The sequence below is a fragment of the Microcaecilia unicolor genome, chromosome 2, assembly GCF_901765095.1.
Source record: "Microcaecilia unicolor chromosome 2, aMicUni1.1, whole genome shotgun sequence".
Classification (NCBI taxonomy): domain Eukaryota; kingdom Metazoa; phylum Chordata; class Amphibia; order Gymnophiona; family Siphonopidae; genus Microcaecilia; species Microcaecilia unicolor.
Genome location: NC_044032.1, coordinates 211,780,632 through 211,808,521, shown reverse-complemented (window position 1 = coordinate 211,808,521; position 27,890 = coordinate 211,780,632). Strand labels below are relative to the sequence as shown.

The following is a 27,890-nucleotide window of genomic DNA, read 5'->3' as shown; positions in this document are numbered from 1 at the left end:
TTTATAAGATTTTATGTACGTTTTAATTGTTACCCGCTTTGGATTAAGGCAGGATACAAATATGAAAATAAATTAAAAATAAATAAAATAACATTTTGAGGTCAGGAGCCAGCAGAACAGAAGCATCCAGGGATCACTCCTCCCCCCCCCCCCACTACTCACCAAGGAGACCCTGGTAGGTGCTGGAAGGGTGCAGAGAGGGGTTCTTTCAGACAGGAATCAAGGGTGGAAGGCTATTTTCTCATAGCAATGGCCCCTATAAGTTGCTCAGTGTTCTTAAGGAGGAAAGATAATGCCATCTCATGAAAAACATAGCTTATAAGGTTTCATACCAGCTTCATTATTGATTTAGCATAATAATGAGTTGTTGTACGTACATTAGCATGCTTTGATTGGTTTTCCCCCTACATGGAAAATCGAAGGATGGTGGTAAAATGGCTTGATGAGGTATTGGAGATCTATCATGTGGATATGGGTGTTCCACAGGGGTCAGCATTGCCAGCAATGTTGTTTAATATTTATTTGCAGCCTCTATGTGATGTTCTGAAGTCTTTATAGGTTTTTTTTTTTGTTACATTTGTACCCCGCGCTTTTCCACTCATGGCAGGCTCAAAGTGACTTACATGGGGCAATGGAGGGTTAAGTGACTTGCCCAGAGTCACAAGGAGCTGCCTGTGCCTGAAGTGGGAATTGAACTCAGTTCCTCAGTTCCCCAGGACCAAAGTCCACCACCCTAACCACTAGGCCACTATGTTGAATATAGTATTTATACTGATGACATAGAATTTGTTTTCCAGTGGATAAAGATTTTGTGACAAGATATCTCAGATGACAGCATTGTTTAGAAAGTATGTATCACTGGATGGGTGAAAATAAATTAGCCCTGAATTTAAGTAAAACTGAAATTATGCTCGTAAGACACAGGGCATGTGATACATCCTTTTCCCTGTGAGATTCCATGACTGTGATATTGCTATTAAAGATCAGATTGTGACTCTTGGAGTGATACTTGGTTCATAGCAGTGGCGTAGCCAAGGGTGGGCCCAGGCACATCTAGTAGCAGCACACATATGATGTGGCTGGCAGGGATTCCCAAGCAAGGAGAAGTAGAGGCTGACCAAAAGCCAAATCTAACACTGAAGATATTGTGAAGAAATACTTTATTGTTGCTGATAAACGGCGACCCAACACAGTCTGTGTTTCGGCGCCACAAAACGCCAACATCGGGGGTTGTTGCTGATAAAGGGTGACCCGACATGGTCCATGTTTCAGTGCCACAAAACGCCTACATCAGGGGTTGTTGCTGATAAAGGGTGACCCGACACGGTCCGTGTTTCGGTGCCACAAAACGCCTACATCAGGGGTTATTGCTGATAAAGGGTGACCCAATATGGTCCATGTTTTGGTGTCACAAAATGCCTACATCAGGGGTGCTTGGACTTCCTGACGTAGAGGTTTCCCCCTGCCCTTGGTTTTGACTTCAGGGATTCCCGGGCTGAAAACTCCCAACAACTGTCCCTCCTGCATACTTTGTAAATATCAGATCTTCGCCTGCAGCAAGCAGCGACTGATACATACTGCTCGAACCGGCCCCACAGCCTTCATTCTGATGTATTCCCCCCTATGTGGAAATAGAAAGTTGTATCAGTGGGAAGGCTGTGGGACCAACATGAGCAGTATGTATTAGCTGCTGCTCGTTGCTGGTGAAAATCTGCTAGTTAAAAGGTATGCGGGAGAGGGGGGGATGTTTGAGAGACCATATGGAATGCAAGCGAGAGAAGGAGAGACCAAATCACCTGTGGGATGGAGCGGGGTTCTTCTGCCCACCCATCTTGGGCCCAGGCCCACCCAAAATTAGGTGTCTGGCTACACCCCTGGTTCACAGTTGAATTTACGGGCACATGTGGCTAAAGTTGTGCAAACTTGTTTCTATCAGCTGCATGAGCTGAGGAAAATCAAACCCATGCTCTCTATATTTGATTTTTGAATGGTGGTTCAAAGCTTGATACTGCCCAGATTGTACTACTGCAATAGCTTATATCTGGGTCTTTCTCAATCTTCTTGTAAGGCCCTGCAAGTTATACCAAATATCACTGTACTCTCTGTTAATTTATTAATACTTTTAATTCAAACTGTATAAACCTTTTGATAAAAAATAGTTTTACACATATAAACACAAAACCCGTGTAACATGCAACACATATCCCCCACCAGTGCTTATAACGTTACTGGAGCTTCTTATTTAATTAAGCATATACATACATCCTCTGCTAAGATATTCTAAATATATCAATATAGCCTTGATGATTATTCGTAGTCCATAATCCATATCATACTTATATTGTCCACTCTATCTTTGAGGTATATAGATGCCAGGTGAAATAGATATATACCAAGAGCTTTGTATGGGAAGACCCCTTTCAAAGTACTCTTTAATCTTTTGTCTTTTGTCTTTTCAATCCATCCAGTATAGAAGCTTCCAGTGCTAGAAGCACCTATGGCTCATCTTTATTCCACCTTGTTCTCTCATTCAAATCACATTTCCTTCTTCGGTTCTCAATGCGAGTTCGCATTTCGCTCTCAGCTTCATCAGGAGAACCACAGTCAACACCCTAGACGAACACATATAAACCTATATAACATAACACCACACACTCCTCTACAATCCTTATCAAAAAAATATATATATAACAACCATCATTCATCTATTAATATCAAAAACAAGTAATTGGCAACTTACCCAGCGGGCTAATTTCCCGGTCTGGGCCAACAGGAAATGACGACATTCAGCTCTTGAGCGGAGTCTGGATGTCGCATATATATACCACATCCAGCCCCGCCTCCTAACTACCGACTAGTTCAAATCCATTCCACCTCTAAATTTAATCCCAGAGGGATAACAGTTTTCCACTGATAAATAAAGCGTTGTTCAATGTTAAATAAGATTTCACTCACATTGCCACCCCGATTCTCCACGGGAACCTGTAGCAATGCTGTTACATTATTCAAGTTTCCATCATACAGCGTTAAGAAAAGGGGTCCCTGTTGGACAATATTTGAGATTACGTAGGTTATGTTCTTCTTTAGAAGAATTTAAAAATCAGGCTTATAATATGACAGAGAGATTTCTCCAATGAGGGTACCCACTATCAGTACTTAAACGGGCTTACAAACGGGCCCGATATGCCCAGAGGGATTGGCTTTTTATCCCAAAACAGAAATCAAAGGTTAAACCAATTGCTTGTGTTCTTCCGTTTTCCCGCAGGGCTCCAATGATCGGACAAATAATTCATAAGTTTTGGCACATTTTAAGTATTCATCCAGTGTTCAAAGAACACCCAAAAATGGCATATAGTCGTAAATTAAATTTAGGTGAGTTGGTGAAACGTCCTCGCAGGAACAAATCTGGGGGACATCATTCCCCATGTAACAACTGTGTGTATTGTAAATACGCGATGTCCACGAATGTTTTAGATATACCAGGTTTTCAAAATAAATATTTTTATCTTCGATCTGTTACGAATTGCAATAGTGAACGGGTAGTTTACTGTATAATTTGCCCGTGTAAAAAATATTATATTGGACACACAAAAAGGAAATTGAAGATCAGATTAGCGGAACATATCAGCAATATCAGGAATATGAGGGATGATGCCCCTTTGGTTGTTCATTGGAAGGAACACAAACATACTATAGAAGATATAAAGTGCATAGCATTGCTACAGGTTCCCGTGGAGAATCGGGGTGGCAATGTGAGTGAAATCTTATTTAACATTGAACAACGCTTTATTTATCAGTGGAAAACTGTTATCCCTCTGGGATTAAATTTAGAGGTGGAATGGATTTGAACTAGTCGGTAGTTAGGAGGCGGGGCTGGATGTGGTATATATATGCGACATCCAGACTCCGCTCAAGAGCTGAATGTCGTCATTTCCTGTTGGCCCAGACCGGGAAATTAGCCCGCTGGGTAAGTTGCCAATTACTTGTTTTGATATTAATAGATGAATGATGGTTGTTATATATATATTTTTTTGATAAGGATTGTAGAGGAGTGTGTGGTGTTATGTTATATAGGTTTATATGTGTTCGTCTAGGGTGTTGACTGTGGTTCTCCTGATGAAGCTGAGAGCGAAATGCGAACTCGCATTGAGAACCGAAGAAGGAAATGTGATTTGAATGAGAGAACAAGGTGGAATAAAGATGAGCCATAGGTGCTTCTAGCACTGGAAGCTTCTATACTGGATGGATTGAAAAGACAAAAGACAAAAGATTAAAGAGTACTTTGAAAGGGGTCTTCCCATACAAAGCTCTTGGTATATATCTATTTCACCTGGCATCTATATACCTCAAAGATAGAGTGGACAATATAAGTATGATATGGATTATGGACTACGAATAATCATCAAGGCTATATTGATATATTTAGAATATCTTAGCAGAGGATGTATGTATATGCTTAATTAAATAAGAAGCTCCAGTAACGTTATAAGCACTGGTGGGGGATATGTGTTGCATGTTACACGGGTTTTGTGTTTATATGTGTAAAACTATTTTTTATCAAAAGGTTTATACAGTTTGAATTAAAAGTATTAATAAATTAACAGAGAGTACAGTGATATTTGGTTTAATAATAGTACTTTGTGTTTACAAATAGAATTTTCCCTATTGGATGTTATTAGCCTGCAAGTTATACAACATTCTGCAGTATGCTTAATAGTAGGTTTAATGTCATTTTATCATCTTACTATGTCAATGAAAGCTTTACAATGGCTGCCAGTGCGAATAACAGCACAGTTTAAACTGCTAATGCTGCTCTTTAAGACTCTGGTACTACTCAAGCGTATTTTAAGTAAGTAATACAGATTCATGCTCCAGTCTGCTCTGTATGATCTGCAGGACTGCGACAACTGGTGTTGCCTTCTTTAGGAAAATTGCATTATGCAGACACCAAGGACAGTGCTTTGTTTCTTGTGGGACCTTTATTATGGAACAAGTTGCCTGGCACTTTGCGCCTTGCCTTGACCATTTCTACGTTTAAGCAGAATCTAAAAACACATTTGTTTGTGCAAGCATATTGCTGATGTGAAAGCTGCTTTATAACCAGGGATTCAGTGCAGATTATATTGTATGTTTGCTGATTCTATTTTGAATGCTTTATTGGTACCTGTTTAGTGAATAGGCAGGCTGTAAATCACATAAATAAATAAAAATTTATTTATTTAAGTATTTATATACTGCCTAGACCTAAGTGGTTTACAATTTCTTACAGGTACTAGTACTGTCCCAAATGGACTCACAGTCTAAGTAGTATATTGTAACTGGGGCAATGGAGGGCTAATTGACTTGCCCAGGGTCACATGGTGCTGCAGAGGGAATTGAACCCAGTTCCTCAGGTCTGCAATCCACTGCACTAACCATTAGGCCACTCCTCCACTTATTAATTAGTGTGTCTTGTAGTAAAAAAAAATCGTGTTAATTGACCAAGAACACGTTCTTTGCTGTTAACATGCTTCACGTGACAAATAATGAGGGGCATAATCGAATGGGGCGCCCAGTTTTCCTGAGGGCGTTCTCGCAGGACACCCTCGCGAAGGGGCGGGGAAACCTGTATTATCGAAACAAGATGGGCGTCCATCTTTCATTTTGATAATGCATTTGGGGACGCCAAAATCTCAACATTTAGGACGGCCTTAGAGATGGCCGTCCCCAGTTTTTGGCGATAATGGAAACTGAGGACGCCCATCTCAGAAACAACCAAATACAAGCCATTTGGTCATGGGAGGAGCCAGCATTCATAGTGCACTGGTCCCCCTCACATGCCAGGACACCAACCGGGCACCCTAGGGGGCACTGCAATGGACTTCAGAAAAAGCTCCCAGGCGCACAGCTCCCTTACCTTGTGTGCTGAGCCCCCAAGCCCTCCCCAAAAACCCACTCCCCACAACTGTACACCACTACCATAGCCCTTAGGGATGAAAGGGGGCACCTAGATGTGGGTACAGTGGGTTTCTGGTGGGTTTTGGAGAGCTCACATTTACAAGTGTAACAGGTAGGGGGGGATGGGCCTGGGTCCGCCTGCCTGAAGTGCACTGCAGTGCCCATTAAACTGCTCCAGGGACCTGCATACTGCTGTCATGGAGCTGGGTATGACATTTGAGGCTGGCAAAAAATATTTTTAAAGTTTTTTTTTTAGGGTGTGAGGGGGTTAGTGACCACTGAGGGAGTAAGGGAAGGTCATCCCTGATTCCCTCCGGTGGTCATCTGGTCAGTTTGGGCACCTTTTTTGAGGCTTGGTCGTAAAAAAAAGGACCAAGTAAAGTTGCCCAAGTGTTCATCAAGGACGCCCTTCTTTTTTCCATTATCGACCGAGGACGCCCATGTGTTTAGCATGCCCCAGTCCCGCCTTCGCTATGCTTCTGACATGCCCCCGTGAACTTTGGTCATCCCCGCAACGGAAAGCAGTTGAGAACGCCCCAAATCAGCTTTCGATTATGCTGATGTGGGCGACCATGGGAGGACGCCCATCTTCCGATTTGTGTTGAAAGATGGGCGACCTTCTCTTTCGAAAATAAGCCTGAATGTGTGTTATTTTATTAATGCGCCCTAGTAACACTGGCACTAAAGACAATTGCTTTGCTATACCCTATCAGTGTAGATTTGTATTGCATTAGCTAGAGGCTCATTTTCAAAGCACATAGACTTACAAAGTTACATGGGTTACAAGTCCATGTGGATTGAAAATGAGCACCTTAACATGCTTTTCTAATATACCTCTTTCACTGTAGTTATCTGTTTCCCCAATCTGCAATTCTCATCTCTGGACTAATCCACTTGTGCTGCTAAAGGGGCTGTAATAGACAATTTCAGATTGTGTTAACATTACAACCATTCTCTTCTTCAGGATCCACAGCAATGAAACATGACCTGGGCATGTCTGGCATTTTAGTCACGTGAGTCCATGTAGCATTTGAAGTGATCATGTCTGGCACAGAACTTTAGAACATCTCCTTCAAATAATCGCCTGCTAAGAAGCAAGACCACTTTGGGAACCAGACTTTTCCAACTAAGAAGCTAAAACTTTGCAAGCAAAAATGTCAGACAGAAGCCCTTTTGAGACAGATATGCAAACCCTTACCCGCTACGTTATGGAGAAAGGAAGACAAGCTAAAGGAACCGGAGAAATGACCCAGCTGCTGAACTCTGTACTAACTGCCATTAAAGCCATCTCATCTGCAGTCAGGAAGGCTGGCCTCGCACACTTGTGAGTCTTTTGCATGCAAGCAAAGAAGTTTAATTAGAATTTAAAAGTCCGACTCAAAATAGATGAACGCAAAGCAGGCAAGGGCACGCTGGAAAATGTAAAGTTTGTAACATGTGCATAAAATCCCCTTTCTAAATTGGTTATAACCGTAAATGTCAAAACTTTAAATGAAACTCCATGAAAGTTTTTGTTTATTTTTAGATTTTCAAAGCAGTGCCAGAGAAATAAAACTTTTTTTCCTCATATGTAGCTATTTGCATTGAACAATTTTAGGCATTTATGTACAAAGTAAAGTAAAAACTGCCTAATGAGAAAATTGTGTCCATTCGTACTAAGGTGCTGATTGGCATTCTGCAGTTGAAGAGTTAACAATAGTCAAATGTGATGGTTTAAAATGTTCTTATGGGGAAAGGGGGTTATTTACCTCTAGTTGCTTCCAAAACTTTTATAATATCTTCAAAGGTGTTGCACATGCTAATTTATTGTTGCACTCTCTCCCAGGTTTTGTGCACACTGAACTTTTGTGATTTTAAAACCTTAACTAGAGCAGATATCTGTGAGATGTAAAATGACTTAGATAAATGAGCCCACTTCTGTATGCATAGCTCCAGTGTGAGTGTATCCTTTAGACTTATGTCATGCAGATATTGTAAACCCACTTGGCAGAACCTATAAACAGGATAATTTTGTAACAGTGCCCCAGAAAAGGCACATAAATGAATATGTTATAGCTGATTTATAAAAGCAACAAATGCACTTAAGTACTTTTACAAATAGCCTCCCAAAAGCTGAAGCAGGAATGACTTTGTGTTTGTATGTGCTGGTAGAAATATTTTATAAAATACACACATAAGTGCCAATTCCATCCCTGGTCTGTCCATTCTCTGCCTATATCAAACAAAAATAGGTGCTATATTTTCTGAGTGCTTACTTTTATGTGCCTGTGGTAGAATGTATAGGAAGGTATCAGGCCCCCTAAAGCCTACTCCCTCACGGGGTCACATTAAGAGACCAAGGCCTGCTCAGCCAAGAAGGTGTGGTTCAGCCAGGGCCAGGGAAATAGATACCCAGGACTAGGGAAAGATACAGAGGTCCAGAAGCAGACCTCCAGAGCAATCCTACAAACTATACATTTGAAGGATCAGGGGGGAAGCTATGAAGTAGGAAAAGCTTTAACCTTCCAAACTCTGCACACACTCTTAATTCTTCTGAGGTCTGTTAGGAACCATACCCCTTATTTTGTTTGCTAATGAACTCCAAACTACTTTATATATATTTTTGGGCTAATACCTTATGACAGGAACAGGTATCACAGAATTAAAGAGTTTTTGTTCACTTTAAGTATTGCTGTGTTTGTGAAGGCTGCTCACCCTATGCTTACTCATGCTATCAAATATTGCAGCAGCAGTGAGATTTGTGTCTCTCCACTAACAGGCACAGTCCTGCTACCCCTGCCAGAGCTTTAAGCCTTGCCACAGCACAGAGCCATATTTGGGCTAAAGGAATTGCTTGGCGCTAGAGAGGGACTGGAAGAAGCACAGTTAGAGCTGAACAGGCCAGGACTTTTTTGGTTGGTTTACAGAGTGCTCTGGCTATGGGCAATGTTGTGATTCAGCAGAGCCAGGCCAGTATAGGTCACAATGGAAAGATTACTCCAGGCTCTAGTGTAGGGTTGCCATATTTGCGGAGAAAAAAAAAGAGGACATGAAAAATAAAATGGCTGCTACCTTTGCTAAAGTAATATTTCATTGTAGCAAATGTGTAAATGGCTTTTAGTTAATAAACATGCATCAGTGGCTAACAGTACAGCAGTAGACAATAATCTGCTTTTCAAAAACTTCTGGGTTTGACTGAGTCTGAGCCCAAGTGTGAAAGCGTTTGCTTGATATATGCTTAAAGTTGTGCTACATGAACCAAATTCCTTTGACAGCTTCATCCAGCAGGGAAACAGAGAGATCAGCAATGCCTTTCTCTCTCGTTAGCACCTCCATGTGTCCAGACTGACTAATAGGCCAGAGAAGGTTTCTCTCTTTATGTGGGTAGGTGTGTTGCTCATAGTCAAATAAAAGAAAAAGAGGATAGTTTCCTAAAAATTAAAAACAAACAAACCTGGAGAACATATCTGAAGAAGTCCAAAAAGAGGACATGTCCTCTTAAAAAAGTGCCAGACCCCTGAGAGAAAAACTACATTGGCTTCCACTAAGAGAATGAATTGTGTTCAAGGTCTGCACTCTGGTTCATAAGATCATACATGGTGAAGCTCCGGGGTATATGTCAGACCTTATAGACCTACCAACCAGGAATTCTACTAGATTATCACGTACGTTCCTGAATCTCCACTACCCCAGCTGCAAAGCTCTAAAATATAAATGAATACATGCTTCCAGTTTCTCCTATATACTGTAAGCACGCAAATATGGAATGAATTACCAAAATCCATAAAAACAACACACGACATAAAAAAATTCCGAAAATTACTGAAAACCAACCTATTCAAAAAGGCATACCACAAAGATCCATCCTAAACACCAGTAATAAATTTCCATCAGAACTACACAAGATGTAACCTTTAATTTTCTGATTGTTTCAAACTAATCTATTCACGATTGAAGTGTATTATTGCTGACTGTTCAAGCTGATTTATCACGATTGAAGTTTAATCTTATACCTTTTATTTCTCATCAAGAAAATGAACTTTCTTCACCTGGATATGTAACCGATTCTGTCATCTTCATCTTAACTATGTATTTCTCTATTCCGGAATTGGTGATCACCATTACGGAACAATGTAAGCCACATTGAGCCTGCAAATAGGTGGGAAAATGTGGGATACAAATGCTACAAATAAATAAATAAAAGAGGATGTATGGTAACCCTACTCTAGTGGAGCAGGAGCAGCAGCTTCAGTGAAGTGTGCAGGCACAATACAAGCAACTGCAAGCTTTTCAGAAATTGTTATAGCTGCAACAGAGCTCACTGGCTCAGATGTCCCAAGTGGTACATGTGCCCCATCTCAAGCAACCTTTCCAGCTCTGATTTTACCAAAGATGACTCCTGAAGATGATCTGAATTATTTCTTGCTGAATTTTGAAAGGACTGCCTGAATATCCAGCTGGCCAGAGACAATATAATTTACTTGCTTAGTCAACCATCGACAAGTAGTAGCCTAGCCAGTTTCCAGGATGCTAACTCAGATATGAGAACCATCTCCACAGAGGTGAGCTTGAAGTGGGTGAGGTATATTCAGGAAGCTTCTTTTACAGACTCAAGGATGTTGCCAGGAAATAGCTGCAACCTGAAGGGAAGTCTGGAGGGGAAATAGCCAAGATTATTCTCTTGGATCAGTTCCTAGAGAGACTGAGTTCACCCATGAGGTAATGGATATGGTAATACCCCAGTTTGATATTGGAAAGCTCTCTGGAGGTAGCCAAGATTTCCATCAAGCTCAATCCATGCCTGAAACACCCAGAATGAAGGATAAGAAACTGCCTCTGAACCCTGGGAATCCAGGGGGAAGAATGAATGACTGATGCTGCAGTCTCTGAGGACCCTGTGCCCAATGACATCCCGAGCCCCAGAGCCAGAACCTTCAGGTTGTTTCAACTCTTTTTTTAGAAACTGCCCAGTGGTGGAAGAGGACACTATGGATATTAATCTAAAGGCACCATATACTTGCAATTCTGTGGTTGCTCTCTATCTGGAGATACAGAATTTTGTGATTTAAGCTGAACTGAAGGGGACTCCTACTCAAGCTTTAGTGGACTCTGGAAATATGAAAACTCTTATTTGGAGGGATTTACTCGAGACTCCAGATCAGTTATGATTTCCAGCGACTTTAGCCTGTGTTAACGGAGACCAGATGCAATATTTGACAGCTCAGGTCTTTCTTTCTTTCTTTCTTTCTTACTTTATTTAAACATTTGTTATACCACCGTTCAATAACACACAATTTTGGTTTCCAAAATTCCAGAACAGAGCAGCATTCACAGTATGGGCCAAATTACATCAAGCATACAAAGAACCACAGCAGGTAGAGAAAATGAATAATGAGATACATTGAAGTGCTAATTTTCAAAGCACATAGACTTACAAAATTACATAGGAAGTTATGTAACTTTGTAAATCTGTATGCTTTGAAAATCAGCCTCTAATTATTCAAAATACATCAACTGTAACATATGACTGGACACATAAGGGAAGTAAAAAAAAGTATTGACACTTAGAGGCAGGTAACTCTAGAAGGATTAGGAATTATGAATTTGAAAAAGCTTGAGAGAAGAGCCAGGTCTTTAAAGCTGCTTTAAGCTTACATTGAGAGGGTTCAGAATGCAGTGTTAAAGGAAGAGAATTCCAAAGAATAGGGGCTGCACAATAAAAAGCTGAAGAATGTGAAAAGCCGAGATGCAGCTTAGAGAAAGGTGGGACCCAGAGAGGTTGCTGATTAGCAGACCTCAGTAAATGGTGGGATCATGAGGGATCAGTAAAGAAGATGAATAGAGCGGAAGACCAGGAAACAATGCATGGTGTGTGAGTATTAGAATCTTAAATCTGATTCTGTGGTGATGGGTAGCCAGTTTTGTGCTACTCATAATGGGATTACATGGCATGATCTTTGTGCATTATAAATTAGTTTCACTTGTTGACCTTGATACAGTATTATAGCAGACCATTGGGGTTCATCCTGAACCTAGAGAAATCCAAAGCGTTGCCCTTACCCTCTTCAGTTAAAGAGTCTTGGAGGGAAACTTCCCATTGTGTGGGCAGACACCTCTCTAAAATATTTGGGTACAATGATTCCTACTGATCTAACATTTTTATATAAATTGAATCTGACCCACATATTACAGGATCTGCAACAAAAACTAGCTCTCTGGAGGGCTTATCCAATATCCTTTCTGGGAAGAGTTAGTTTATTTAATATGACGATTATTCCGTTTCTTATATATCTTCCAAATGCTCCCTCTATATTTAAGAACAAGAGATGAGAAACTTACACGTAAGATATTACAAAATTATATGTGGAAAGGTCAGAGACCTAGGCTGTCGATACAGAGTGCAATGAACCAGAACGATAAAGGAGGACTGGGACTGCTGAACATTAGGTACCTATCAATAGCCAGCAACACGAGACATATTAATGATTGGTTCAGAGATACCTATGAGTTTTCAGTAACTCAAACTGAAGACAAATTTCTGCTGGGTTATCATTTTAGCACGCCCTTGCACGCTCCCACTGGAAAAGTACCTTTTGTGTTAAAGAATTTTCTGTTGCTGCAGCCAGTGCAAACCACCTAGCGATGGGTATGTAAACATCTCAATGTGGATGCAACAAGTACCCTATTTCTTGCCATTAGATATAACTCAAACTTCTCCTGAAGCATGGGATTCAAAAACAGGCGTAATTGAATATATCGAGATCCAAAGAGCTTCATATTTGGCACGATTAAGATGAAGTTTATTTTGAGTAATCCAGGAGGTAACCTTTTCAAGGCTTGTTGAAAAGATATTCTGAAAGTGTGGATCCCAACTATGGACTGGATATCATCTGTGTATATATATGTGAATACCTACCTACAATGCAGTAAATTTAAAATGAATCGGAGAAAATTTTTCTTCACTCAACGTGTAATTAAACTCTGGAATTCGTTGCCAAAGAATGTGGTAAAGGCGGTTAGCTTAGCAGAGTTTTAAAAAGGTTTGGACGACTTCCTAAAGGAAAAGTCCATAGACCATTATTAAATGGACTTGGGGAAAATCCACTATTTCTGGGATAAGCTGTATAGAATATTTTGTACTTTTTTGGGATCTTGCCAGGTATTTGTGACCTGGATTGGCCACTGTTGGAAACAGGATGCTGGGCTTGATGGACCTTTTGGTCTTTCCCAGTATGGCAATACTTATGTACTTATATATAACATCTGAACAAGTATGATTATAGATGCTAAGAATATATTAAAGTAGAGCTGAAAGAAATCCCTGAGGCACACCTTTAGTCAAGGTGATGAGTACCTGTTGTTAGCGCCCCACTGGTAAGAGTGGTCTGAAAAATAAGAGTGAAACCAGTTCAATACTGTACCTCTAATGTAAGCCTCCTGCAGAAGATCCAAAGCTAATGGCCATGAGGCAGGGAGCCCTTACCGCAACCCACTGAGGTGGCGATAAGAGACCCTGCGCTAACCTGGCGGTAACCGGGCAGCATGCAGTGATGCCCGATTACCGCCGGAATTTAAAGAGGGTTTGGACAGATTCCTGAGGGAAAAGTCCATTGAACATTATTTTTTTTTTTTTGGGGGGGGGGGGGGGTTGCCTAGTTCTTGAAGCCTGGATTGGCCGCTGTTGGAGACAGGATACTGGGCTTGATGGACTCTTGGTCTTTTCCCAGTATGGCGGTGCTTATGTACTTATGCTTATGTACTTATGAAGCGAAATTCAGGAGGTGGGTATTGGTAAATATACATGAAGATGCTTGTGGAAGGGGATGGGATAGAGACTAAAGAGAAAGTATTCCAAAATGTAGGACAGGGTGTAGAAAGGAGGTGATAACAGCTGCATAGCTCAGTGACAGAGAACAAGACAGGATAACCTCAGACTAGCTAAGTCCATTCCAGAGGTGTAACTAGCATTGGATTTATAGGGGGGCCCATGGGTGGACTGGGGGGCAACAGCATTTTCTTCCCCCTCACCACATTTCTTACCTTTGCTGGGGGGGGGGGGGGGATGCTCAATGCCCACCAGCTGTTGAGATCTGCTGCCAGAACTGCCCCAATGGAGAAGAAGGCTGCCTCTCTTCCTGCCACTGACATTGGCACTCCTTGCACATGCTCATTTGTTTGATTCTTGCCTTTCTGTGGTACAACCACATACAGGTACTTTTTCTGTTCCTAGTGGGTTCAGTTTTCTAAGGCAATGAAGGGTCAAGTCACTTGCCCAGGGTCACAAGGAGCCACAGTGGGAATCAAGCTCAGTTCCTCTGAATGTCAACCCACCATGTTAACCAGAAAGCTACTCCTCCACATAGGAATAGCAAATCAGAGCCCAGGTAATAATGAGAGAGGTGTGTCTGATCTACTGGTGTATTCTTTACTATGGGCTCTCCTGGGCTTCTTTTCGACCCGCAGAAATAGAGCCTTCTGACAGATTTGTAGTTACCATGATACAGAATTAATATGCCAGATCAGCTTGAAGATTTTTGATAGAGGAAGCAGGAGGTGCACTGGAAGTATTGAAAGAACCTAAGATTTGATCCATATTTGCTACTGCAATGGCATTAAATACTTGTCTGCAATTGAGAACACGTCATCATCTTGCTGTACCAGAGAATTCCCATGTATACCCACTACCTGACAGTAATCCCTATTACCTGAGCTCGGAATCCGAAGAAAGTTAGGACGTTTTTCTGACCTATGTCTATCTGGATAGTTATCCAGATGGTGGTCTGACTATTGCCACTCTTCAGATAACTGCCAGCTCTGCCCTTCCTCCACCCATATGGGTGGATAGTGCTGAGGCAGTCTATGATAGGCAGTAGCACTATCTAGACAGTGCTGCTGAATATCCACAGTGAGCACTAGATAAGCTATTTATCTGGATAACGGTGGCTGTTATAAATGGCCTCGAATATTGTCTCCACTGTTCATACAGTCATTAGCATGGAAAAACATCAGAACAGAAGAACATAAACTGTGCCACATTGGGTTAGAATGAAGGTCCATCAGGCTTAGCATCCTGTGTCTGACATTGGCCATTGACCAATCCAAGTCACAAATACTTGGCAGGATTTATTTATTTATTTATTGTTCACTTATATCCCACATTTTCCCACTTATGCAGGCACAATGTGGCTTACAAACATTAAATAAAATACAGAATAGGAAAACTTAGAAGAATATACAAGGAGTATGCAGGGGGAGAAGCATCTAACAGGGCGAACTAGCAGGGTAGGAGCCAGGGAGGGTGCATCAAGCAGGAATATATGTGTTGTTTGTTCACACCCAGTGATAAGCAGTGGATTTCCTATACCTATATGGCTAATAATGATTAATGGATTTTTTGACTCAAGGAACTTGTCTCTTTCTTATCCTTGACCGTATCTTCTGGCAACAAATTCCATGGCTTGATTTTGTATTGAGTGAAAAAATGCTTGTTCCGATTTGTTTTAAATGTGCTACATATTATTTTCATAGAGTATTTCTTAGTTTTAGTACTACTATTTGAAAAGATAAACTCTGGGAGCTATGGTTTTTTTTATTTGTACCTTTGCAATTGACTGCTCTTTTGGCTACTAGGAGGCTGTCTGCTGGGGGAGTAGGTGGTTCCTCTGGGGGTAACACTGGTTAAGGTTTATTTGTATAATGCTTGGCTTACTTCAGATTGTTTCTTTTTTAAAATGTTCCTTCAGTGTTTCTTCCTTTAAAACCTTGGATTTTCTCCATTAATGGATTATAAGGAGCTGAGTAATTTTTTTCTTTTTCTTTATATTCAAGACTATCCTGTATTCTGTTTGGGATTATGCTCTATTTCTGTACAAGTGTGATACTTGACTTTGTAAATTTAAAATTGCATAAATAAAATAAGAAAAAAAAGAAAAAGAAAAGAGAAACAATGGTTGTTTACCTGTTCCACCCCATTCATGATTTTACAGACCTCTAAAGTATCTCCTCTAAGCTAGCCTTAAGAGCCCCTTAACTCTTTAGTCTTGCTTCATCAGGAAGCCTTTTCATCTCCTTTATCATATTGATTGTCCTTCTCTGCACCTTTTCTAGGTCCACTATTAGTGATATGAGAGAAAAATTGTAATACGTGATGAAAACATAATTGTAAAGAAGCAAGTTCTAACAAGATAAAATACTGTGATATGGTACTATTGGATTTTTCTCTCGTACCAATTGCATATATGACCCCAGAGACACTAAGGGGGCAATTCTATAAGTGGGTACCTCCATTTTGGTGTCCTGATTCTGCGCAGTGAGAGCATATTCTAATGTTATCCGGGTGCCCAGATTCCATTATCTTAACCCGGTGTCAGAGCGCCCTACATTTCCATGCCTGCAGTTACACCAGCATAAATGAGAGGCCTACCCATACCCCACTCATAAGAAACATAAATGTTGCCATACTGGGACAGACCAAGTATCCTGTTTCCAACAGAGGCCAATCTAGGTCCCAGAACAGTAAAACATATTTTATGCTGCTTATCCTAGAAATAAGTCCATCCTAATAATGGTTTATGGACTTTTCTTTTAGGGAATTATCCAAGTCTTTTTTAAACCCTGCTAAGCTAACTGCTTGTACACATTCTCTAGAAACAAATTCCAGAGTTTAATTACACATTGAGTGAAGAAATATTTTCTCTGGTTTGTTTTAAATTTACTACTTAGGAGTTTTACTGCATGCCCCCTAGTCCTTTTTTTTGGAAAGAGTAAACAAATGATTCACCTCTCCCCATTCTACTCCGCTCAGTATTTTATAGACCTCTATCATATCTCCCCTCCAAAATGAAAGTGCGCGCATACGTACTCCTGTGCAAATGCTAAAATGTATGCTAAAATGCCACCTAAGCACTATTCTTCATATACACGCATAACTTACATACTGTGTTTATGTAAAGGTGGATGTACACATGGGCAGAATCTGCATGGGATTCACTTGTACACATAACATAGGATATTATAAGTTATGCATGCGACTCTGGCACTGAGATGCATACACTCACACCAACTCTGTTGCTGAGGTAAAGGTTTAGACCTGAGTGCATACATGTGAATATGCCCAGCTATGCTTCTATTCTATGAAGAAAAATAGGCCTGTACTTTCTTACTGCGTAATGGTGAGCCCTATTTATCAATCTTTTCTGGGCTGGCTGCTCTATTCTCTTTCTGTGGTTTCAGGTATGGCATTTCGGGTAATGTCAATGTGACTGGAGATGTGGTGAAGAAACTAGATGTGCTATCCAATGACCTGGTGATTAATATGTTGAAGTCCTCATACAGCACATGCGTCTTGGTCTCAGAGGAGAATAAGGATGCCGTCCTCATTCCAAAGGAGCTGAGGGTCAGTGGCTGTGTCAGTGTGAAAGGGCAGCAGTTATCCATTTAAACAGCAGGTGGCAGTAATACTTGTATTAAGTCCAATGATATTCCTATTTAAGATTTATTTTCTGCTTATCCTGCTCTTGCAGACATGAGTCTTGCCCTTGGGCATTCAGATCTCCTAAGTAAGCAAGCAAGCTTGGAACACATTCCTTTTCCTAAACAGTTTAGGTAAATGGTGACCTCCAGTGTTCAGTTGAGGAAGAACTATCCCCTTTTAATAGGTCTCCTCATAAGGTCAGTCTGAGGCTTTCCCAGTGTGAATGATCCTAAAGAGACACTATTGGGATTGGTAAAAGGGGAATCTGAAAGTCACAGACCTTCTTTGTAATTCTGTTGCTTCACCAAAATCTGCAAATTGAAGCAGGTGGGCTTAGCCCATCCTGCATGCAGTTCCCTGATTCTTGCATCATTTTTTGGGATCTGGCAGCTGCATTTTGGTTTTTTTTAAATTTGTACCCCGCACTTTCCCACTCATGGCAGGCTCAATGCAGCTTAGGTACTTATTTGTACCTGGGGCAATGGAGGGTTAAGTGACTTGCCCAGAGTCACAAGGAGCTGCCTGTGCCTGCAGTGGGAATTGAACCCAGTTCCCCAGGACCAAAGTCCACCACTCTAACCACTAGGCCACTTGAGCCAGATCACACCTGTTGGGCCAATCCAGTTCTGGTCTTATCTTGTGGCATCTGTTTAGTTCTGACTTTCCTAGAGAGGTTGAAACTATAATTCTATAGAACACAGCAAAACTAGAACTGGGTCAGCTTGTAGCAGGGCTGTAAACAAATATTAGACACTGTGACTGTGGAATGTCTCCAAAAATGTTCACATCTTTCCAAAATACTTAACGGCCAAAAGAAAAAAGAAATGCATGGGAACTAAGGGCCTCTTTTACTAAGGTACACCAAGAAATGGGTGTAGTGTGTCCTTACACAGAACTTACCCATGTCCTAAACCCAATTTTAGCAGAATATATGTGGAATATATGGCCATGTGCTAATGTTAGCATTAGCACGTGGCCATTAAATATAACTAATATGGGAGCACTTTCCACCTCCTATTTAGGAGACATTAAGGGCTCCCGTGTTATGGATGCACTAATCAGTTAGCGGGCTAATAATGTCAGTGCGCTAGCTGAATAACACTTCCATACCCATTACCCACCCTTAACACTCCCCATTTCAAAAAATATATACTGGGTGCTTTGACCATGCAGATGGCAAACTAACACGGAATGCTTTAGCACGTCCCATAAATAAGCCAATTGTTGCTGCATTAGGCACATTTTAGCATTTAACACAGCTTAGTAAAAAGGCCTCTAAGTAAGCAGAAATGGTTAACTCTCAGATAAGAAGACATATCTTTGAAAGATTCTCAGATTCCTGTTTTCCTGTTCTCCAGTGTCTCTCTTTAAGCATCCCTCTCATGTCCAGCCAGTGGTAAAGGAAGGAACCTGTGACAGAACAGACTGCAAGTCTTCTGCAAGGCCTTGCAAAGAACTAGGAGTCACTGAACTGGACCACTTTCTATTCCGTTTTCAAACTAAAACCCTAGAGATTTAGGAGTCTAAAGCCTTCCATACTGCATGTTACAGTTCATCATTTCTGCTCTAGATCTGTAAGGTTTTGACAGGCAAACATCTTACTCTTTAATCTGCTCACTGACATGGGATGCACAGTAATGTGGATCGTGGACAGGAAAATGTCACAGTGCTCAGCTTTGCTGTCCCTTTCTCTTGAGTCAAGTCAAATGTACCCTTTTCTGAGGATAGGACAAATGCTTCTCATTTATAATTGGAAAAAATTAAGACTTACTTCTTCGGTTATTGTATTTGCAGTGATTTAGCATTGTTTATGCTGCTATTTAGACATTTTGGGGATGAAATTATAACTGTTCACCTCGGTGGGAAGCATGCATTCACTTTTCACTCTGGAGTGTGGAGAATTTCCAAAGGAAAAGTGTATGTGCACTTTCCCTTTGAAAATTGTTCTTGGAAAAGTACCCACACACACTTACACCTACTGACTTGCACGGATATACATTTTTGAGTAAACATATGTGCATAATTTTGATAATTCTAAAGTGTTCATGTAGTTTCAACTCCCATCCCAACCCTGCCCCAGGAACCGCCTACATTATACACAAATGGCACTCCATGCATACTATATAAGGTGATGTACTGTTTCACTCATGGCAGTGGCTTTGAAAACTGACCTCTAAAATTTTGGGGTAATTTTTATAGCCATTTGCTCAGAAAAATTGCTCTGTCTGAAAATCGCCCTCCTGAGAGCAGCTGTGTGATATTGAGGGGCATAATCGAAAGGGGCGCCCAAGTTTTCCTGAGGATGTCCTTGCAGGACAGAAACCTGTATTATTGAAACAAGATGGGCGTCCATCTTTCGTTTCGATAATACGGTTAGGGACGCCCAAATTGTGACATTTAGGTCGTCCCTAGAGATGGTCATCCTTAGACTTGGTCGTTTCTGATTTTTGGCGATAATGGAAACTAAGGAAGCCCATCTCAGAAACGACCAAATGCAAGCTCTTTGGTCATGGGAGGAGCCAGCATTCGTAGTGCACTGGTCCCCCTGACATGCTAGGGCACCAACCAGGCACCCTAGGGGGCACTGCAGTGGACTTCAGAAAAAGCTCCCAGGTACATAGCTCCATTACCTTGTGTGCTGAGCCCCCCAAAACCCACTCCCCACAACTGTACACCACTACCATAGCCCTTATGGGTGAAGGGGGGCACCTAGATGTGGGTACATTGGGTTTCTGATGGGTTTTGGAGGGCTTACATTTACCACCACAAATGTAACAGGTAGGGGGGGGGGCCTGGGTCCGACTGCCTAAAGTGCACTGCACCCACTAAAACTGATCAAGGGACCTGCATACCGCTGCGATGGACCTGAGTATGACATTTGAGGCTGGCACAAAATATTTTTTAAGTTCTTTTTTGAGGGTGGGAGGGGGTTAGTGACCACTGAGGGAGTAAGGGGAGGTCATCCCCGATTCCCTCTGGTGGTCATCTAGTCAGTTTGGGCACCTTTTTGTGCCTTGGTCGTAAGAAAAACTGTACCAGGTAAAGTCGTCCAAATGTTCGTCAGGGACGCCCTTTTTTTCCATTATGGGTTGAGGACGCCCATGTGTTAGGCACGCCCAAGTCCCACCTTCACTACACCTCTGACATGCCCCCGGGAACTTTGGTCATCCCTGCAATGGAAAGCAGTTGGGGACGCCCAAAAGCGGATTTCGATTATGATGATTTGGGTAACCCTGTGAGGATGCCCATCTTCCGATTTGTGTCGAAAGATGGGCGTCCTTCTCTTTCGAAAATAAGCCTGATTGTGTATCTGGATTTTCAAATGGCATTTAACAAACTATCTCATGAAAAACTCCTGAGGAAATTAGAACGTCATGGGATAGGAAGTAATGTCCTATTGTGGATTAAAAACTGGTTAAAAGATATGAAACGTCCCTTTTCCAGTGCTTCCTCAGGTCCAGGGTCTGAGCGGAAGGGGAACCTCCTCAATCAGCAGACTCCTTCGGACCCTTTCACTTCACAAATGACATGCGGTGCCTTCACCTGGGAAAAGAAGTGGTTAGTGGCTTCGGAGACCCTCTTCTCATCCCAGGAACTCAATCTCTGACTCCATTCTCCTGTGGGATGCAAGCTGGCAGTTAGTTATATGACGCCAGAGGGCCATTGATTCCCGAAACAAAGATTAAATAACTCCACAGTCCAGCAGTTCACATGAAAATTAACTGGAACATTTATTAACCTCTGCAACCAGCTGTTCAGTCTGTTCAAACCAAAGAAATAGATTACAGTTCAATATAAATTTGACTTGATTTTAGCAGAATATTTACAGGAATGCAGGTCCAAAATATGTACACTTTATACAAGGCCTCTCCTTGTCCATCCCTTCAAAAATGGCAATCAACCCCAAATGGTCTATATTCCTCCTTCATGCAGGTTCCGGGCTCCAAGGTCCCAACCTCTCTATAAGATGGAACTCTCTCTAGTTCTCATCTCCAGCTCCTGGAAGTGATCCCTTGACCCACTCCCCAGAGCTCACTGACAGCCTCTGTACGCACTTTGGACTATGACTGTTTACTCCCTTTAGCCACAGTAAGCTTGCATTCTTAACCAGGGACTCCCCTTACTCTCTCCACTGATCTCCTGGCAGGGGAATCTTGGACCACCAAAAGACGATGTGCAAGCACATGATAACACTTTTATCTCCTCCTAACTCTTCCCAACATGTCACTCATCATCTTTCCTCACTATCTTGCTGCATTTTATTTCCTAACCTGTCCCCTTGGCTTATTTCTTACCCAGGGACCTCCAGGATACTCCTCCCAGTGAACTTCTACCAGAGCTCTGTCCTCTCAGTAACCCCATACAATGGGGTGGGGTGTGTGTGTGTGTGTTACAGATAGAAAACAGAGAGTAGGGTTAAATGGTCAGCATTCTCAATGAAGAATAGTAGATATTGGGGTTTCCCAGGGGTCTGTGCTGAGACCGCTGCTTTTTAACATATTTATAAATGATCTAGAGATGGGAATAATGAGTTAGGTAATTAAATTTGCTGATGACACAAAGTTATTCAAAGTTGTTAAATCGTATGAGGATTGTGAAAGATTGCAAGAGGACCATACGGGACTGGGAATCCAAATGACAGATTACATTTAATGTGAACAAGTGCAAAGTGATGCATGTGGGAAAGAGGAAACCAAACTATAGCTGCGAGTTGCAAAGTTCCACATTAGGAATCACTGACCAGAAAAAGGATCTAGGTGTCATTTTTGATGATACATTGAAACCCTCTGCTCAGAGTGCAGCGGCAACTAAGAAAGCAAATAGAATCTTAGGAATTATTAAGAAAGGAATGGAAAACAAAAATGAGAATGGTATGTCTTTGTATTGCTCCATGGTGTGACCGCACCTCGAATACTGTGTGCAATTCTGGTCACCGCATCTCAAAAAAGATATAGTGAAATTAGAAAAGGAACAGAGAAGAGTGATGAAAATGATAAAGGGGATGGGACGATTTCCCTATGAGGAAAGGCTATAGAAGCTAGCGCTCTTCAGTTTGGAGAAGAGACAGTGGAGATATAAAATACTGAGTGGAGTGGAATGGGTAGAGGTAAATCGCTTGCTTACTTTTCAAATATTCTAGAGCTAGAGGGCATGCAATGAAGCTAGTAAATGTAAAACCACCAGAGAAAATATTTCTTCACTCAACTTGTAATTAAACTCAAATTCATTGCCAGAGAATGTGGTAAAAGCAGTTAGCTTAGCAAGGTTTAAAAAAGGTTTGGCTAATTTCCTAAAAGAAAAGTCCATAAGACATTATTAAGATGAACTTGGGAAAATTCACTGCTCATTTCTAGGATAAGCAGCATAAAATCTATTTAGTGTTCTGGGATCTTGCCAGGTACTTGTGACCTGGATTTGGCCACTGTTGGAAACAGGATACTGGGATACATGGACCTTCGGTCTATCCCAGTATGGCAACACTTACGTTCTTATGTGCAAATCTGAACTGCATTAAACAGAGGCTACTGGGGGTGGAAGGAGGGGGTTGTTTAGGTCAGGGAAATAAAACAGCCTGGGTAGATAAAATTTTCAAAATTATGCAAGCTGTTGTATAGTCTCAAACTTTACCTGCCTTTGGAGGACCTGAGCACTTTTTATGCTACCTAATTTTCAGAGAATTTATCTGAGGATTGTCTCTAAGAATTAGGCAATAAAAGCATCCACATGTTTTGCTACCATATAGGCAACTCAGAATTGCCACTTTGGGGGTAATTTTATAAAGCATTTTCTTCATGTATAGCATATTTTACATCTGTGAAATGGCTATTATAAAACTGGGTGGCTGAATAAACATGTAAAAAGTAGGTGCAGCTCGAGACATGACTTACATGTTCATTTTCCTGAGGGTCATAGTTTACGCCAGGGGTTCTTAACCCAGTCCTCGGGATACACCTAGCCAGTCAGATTTTCAGGATATCCCTAATGAATATGCATGGCACGTCCTCATCTTGAGTATTGCATTCAATTCTGGTTGCCATATCTCAAAAAAGATATAGCAGAATTAGAAAAGGTTCAAAGAAGAGCAACCAAAATGATAGTGGGGATGGAAATCCTGTCATATGATGAAAGGCTAAAGAGGTTAGGCCTCTTCAGTTTGGAAAAGAGACGGCTGGAGGGAGATATGATTGAGGTTTACAAAATCCTGAGTGGTGTAAAATGAGTAGAAGTGAATCAATTTTTTACTCGTTCAAAAAGTACAAAGACTAGGGGACACTCAATGAAGTTACATGAAAATACTTTAAAAACAAATAGGAGGAAATATTTGTTCACTTAATGAATAGTTAAGCTCTGGCACTTGTTGGGTTTAAAAAAGGTTTGGACAAATTTCTGGAGGAAAAGTCCATAGTCTGTTATTGAGATAGACATGGGGGAAGCCACTACTTGCCCTGGGGTCAGTAGCATGGAATGTTGCTACTATTTGGGTTTCTACCAGGTACTTGCCAACCTGGATTGGCCACTGTTAGAAACAGGATACTGGGCTGGATGGACCATTTGGTCTGACTCAGTATGGCTATTCTTATGAGATTTGCATATAATGAAGGCAGTGCATGGAAATCTAGTTTGTTCATATCCATTGGGGATATCCTGAAAACCAGACTGGTTAGATATGACCCAAGTACTGGGTTGAGAACCCCTGGTTTAAGTAGAACTGGAGAAAAGTTGTAATGTAGCTGTGCCTTTTATAAAATATGCACATACAGGCAGGTGTAGATTTGTGTGGGAGAAGTAGTATATTAGGGATAATTCTGGAGTCTGTTTTATAAAGGCACATAGAGGGGCATAATCGAACAGAAACGCCTATCTCCATGGGCGTTTATCTCCGAGAACGGGTCCGTGAAGGGGCGGACCGAATCGTATTTTCGAAAAAACATGGACGTTTATCTTTTTTTGAGCTGGGCGTTTTTGTTTTTCAGCGATAATGGAAACCGAAAACGCCCAGCTCAAAAACGAATAACTCCAAGACATTTATTCATGGGAGGGGCCAGGATTCGTACTGCACCGGTCCACCTCACATGCCAGGACACCAACCGGGCACCCTAGGGGGCACTTTTACAAAAAAAAAAAAAAAAAAAAAGGTAAAACAGCTCCCAGATGCATAGCACCCTTCCCTTGGGTGTTGAGCCCCCCAAATCCCCCTCAAAACCCACTGCCCACAAGTCTACACCATTACTATAGCCCTAAGGGGTGAAGGGGGGCACCTACACGTGGGTACAGTGGGTTTGGGGGGCGGTTTGGAGGGCTCCCATTTACCAGCACAAGTGTAACAGGTGGGGGGGGGGGGATGAGCCTGGGTCCACCTGCCTGAAGTCCACTGCTCCAGTGACCTGCATACTGCTGCCAGGGAGGTGGGTATGACATTTGAGGGTGAAAATAAAAAGTTGTGAAACGGCATATTTTGTGGTGGGAGGAGGTTCGTGACCACTGGGGGAGTCAGGGGAGGTCATCCCCGATTCCCTCCAGTGGTCATCTGGTCATTTAGGGCACTTTTTGGGGCCTTATTCGTGGAAAAACAGGGTCCAGGAAAAGTGCCCTAAATTTTCGCTAAAAACGCATATTTTTTTTCCATTATCGGCAAAAGGCGCCCATCTCTGATCGGCAGATAACCACGCCCCAGTTCCGCCTTCACCACGCCTTCGACATGCCCCCATCAACATTGTCCGCATCCGCGACGGAGTGCAGTTGAAAACGTCTAAATTCGGCTTTTGATTATACCGCTTTATTCGTTTTTGGGAGATAAACGTCTATCTCCCGATTTGGGTCACAATATAGGCGTTTTTCTCTTTCGATTATAAGCAGGATAGACATCTAAGTTGCCTTTATAAAATATGCATAAATTAGGTGATTTCTTTTTTACTTTACAAAGGCGCTCTGTTATGTGCCAGAAAGCAGAAAAAGAGCAGCCTCACAATTGCAAATTCATTCTCAAAAGATTTAGTACTAGAATGTGAACTGCCCTGATGGATTTTCAACTATGGTAGGGCACCAACGTGTTTCATGATTGTTCATAGCTGGACTATAAGCCCCTGAGAGTACACTTCTTATCCTTCTGTACTATTTATCCTTTCATTATTATTATTTTATATATATCATTTCTTACACATATATAGCTCCTGTGTTTCTTCCTAATTCATTGCATGTGTGTGAAGTGTATAAATATTAGTAATAATCATACATGATACTGGATCCTTTTTTTTTTATAAATACTTTTTTTCTTTATATAAATATGGAGAAATGACCTTTTAAATACAAATCCGGAGTCATTAGGTTATCAAGCAAAAGACTGACCAAGATACATCTAATTTTAAGGATGCAAATTATTCTGGTTTGATCTCTTCATATTTAGGGTAAATATGTGGTCTGCTTTGATCCGCTGGACGGCTCATCTAACATAGACTGCCTTGCATCAATTGGAACTATATTTGCCATATACAGAAAGGTAAGTTCTTTGAAACAAAGAAAGGATCATTTAACTCTTCAGCTAGTGAATAGATCAAATATTTATTGTACTCAGTTGGCGAGGGCAAAATTGGCTGGTTTACTGTCTCTTTAAAAATGACACTGTCTCCTCCTTTGGAAATTTGAAGCAAGAGACCTGTAGGGGCAGCATCCCCTGAATTCTATATATGGCGCTATGAGTTGCTTGCGTAAATTTGGGGACGCGCCCAAATGTGTGCACGCAACTTAATTGAATAACGAGCCAATTAGTGCAAATAATTGGGTCCTAACAATTATCAGTGCTAATTGGCATTAATTAAAATTTATTCGCAATCTGGGCTTAGCAGATTTAATGCGGCATATTTGTAGGACTTTTTTTTCCAGGTCGTGTGCTAATTTTTTTTATTAGTGCATGGTACCTGCAAAAAGTTAACAAGGGAGCACTTAACACCTCTAGGAGGCACTCAGTGCTCCTGCATTATCTAGTTAGCGCTTGCTAATGCTAACATGCTAGCTGGATAACACGGGAATGCTCACTCTCCACCCATGACATGCCCTCTCCTAAAAAAATAATTTTTAAAAATAGGTAACGCAAGGTGGCAAAATACCACAAATTGCTTTAATGCATTCTATAGAAGTCTATTAGCATGCACTACCTGTGTGTTAGGGTCTTAATGCCCTTTAGTAAAAGGGCCCCCCAGTCTGTAAGCCCTCTGGGGACAAGGAAAATACCTAGTGTACCTGAGCTAGGACTGAAAAAGTTGCTCAATCCCATGCTGATGCACTGTTTTTGCACTCAGCCTGTTTGCATGCTATGTGCTTACTGCATTGGGAAGCAACATTTTGCATTACACTTCTGTTAGGAAACCTTGCTCTCAACTTTACTGTATGATTCTAGTTCAAGCTACTGTGTGTCCGCCCCTAGGCTTAAAAGAAATGGCAATGTTTACTTGGAGCACTGGGTGCAGTGATTGTGAATATATGATTCCATCCTTTGATGTGAGAAGCATTTCTTTTTTCTTATGGCGATAACACCTTGTAATTGCCCCTACTGGCACTTGGTATAAAAGGTGGGTATAAAAAAAGAAGAAAGAGAAAACTATCCATTGCTGAAAGTTAATTCTGAGCAATTCTGCAGTAATATTTAGGTTTTATAGCACCCATTTGAGAGTACAAAAAATTGCATTCTGATACAGTGTTCAGAAAGACACAAACTTCAAATAGCAAACCACTGGTTTATGGCTGGATTATCAAAGCAACATGAACAAATGTGTACTTCAGAAAAGAAACTGAAGGCATGATGTTCATTCTCACTGTTTGGCTCTGTGAGTCTATATTCTATCAAAGTGCTTCTCAACCCTATCCAGTCGGGTTTTCAGGATCGCCACAATGAATATGCATGAGATAAATTTGCATATAGCCAAGATCCTTTATATGCAAATCTGTCTTCATTATTGCATGTTCTTTGTCTGTATGTTGTACATTTATTTAACTAGACTGATGTCCATTATTGAGGTCGTTATTCTTTTGCACTGATTCTAAAATGACAAAATCTTTCCACAGACGACAGATGATGAACCCACAGAAAATGATGCCTTGGTAGCTGGGCACAATATTGTAGCTGCTGGCTATGCTTTATATGGTAGTGCTACACTGGTAGCACTGTCTACTGGACAAGGGGTGGACTGCTTTATGTTGGACCCGGTATGTATAAAGATATTTGTACTTCACAGATTTTTATTTGTTTATATATGTCTGTAGTAATATATTTTTATTTATACCTCCCTAACTCAGACGTTCTTGAATATTACAAACAAGGTTTTTTACAACATCAGTAAATAATTTCATCGTACATTTTTGGAAATTCAGACGTCTGTGGTGTGGTCACTGCACTCTTCTAGGTTATTCTTTTTCTCTGTAGCTGGCAGGCAGCCATAGTGTCAGGCCCTCATGAAGATTTGCACTCTCTGCTCTCTGTGTTCCCTTGAAAACATCCACATCCCCC

At 41.3% G+C, this 27,890-nt stretch overlaps 1 protein-coding gene across 1 annotated transcript in view; it reads left to right on the top strand.

Moving 5' to 3' along the window:
- Nucleotides 1-6,988: 6,988 nt before the first annotated feature.
- The window catches only part of LOC115463300 (fructose-1,6-bisphosphatase isozyme 2), a 92,207-nt gene continuing 71,305 nt past the window's right edge, over nt 6,989-27,890 (top strand). Inside the window, exons 1-4 of the mRNA XM_030193690.1 lie at nt 6,989-7,261; nt 17,149-17,311; nt 25,794-25,886; nt 27,449-27,589. Of these exons, the coding sequence (XP_030049550.1) occupies nt 7,092-7,261; nt 17,149-17,311; nt 25,794-25,886; nt 27,449-27,589 (567 nt within the window). The 5' untranslated portion in view covers nt 6,989-7,091. The remainder of the gene's footprint in view (nt 7,262-17,148; nt 17,312-25,793; nt 25,887-27,448; nt 27,590-27,890) is intronic.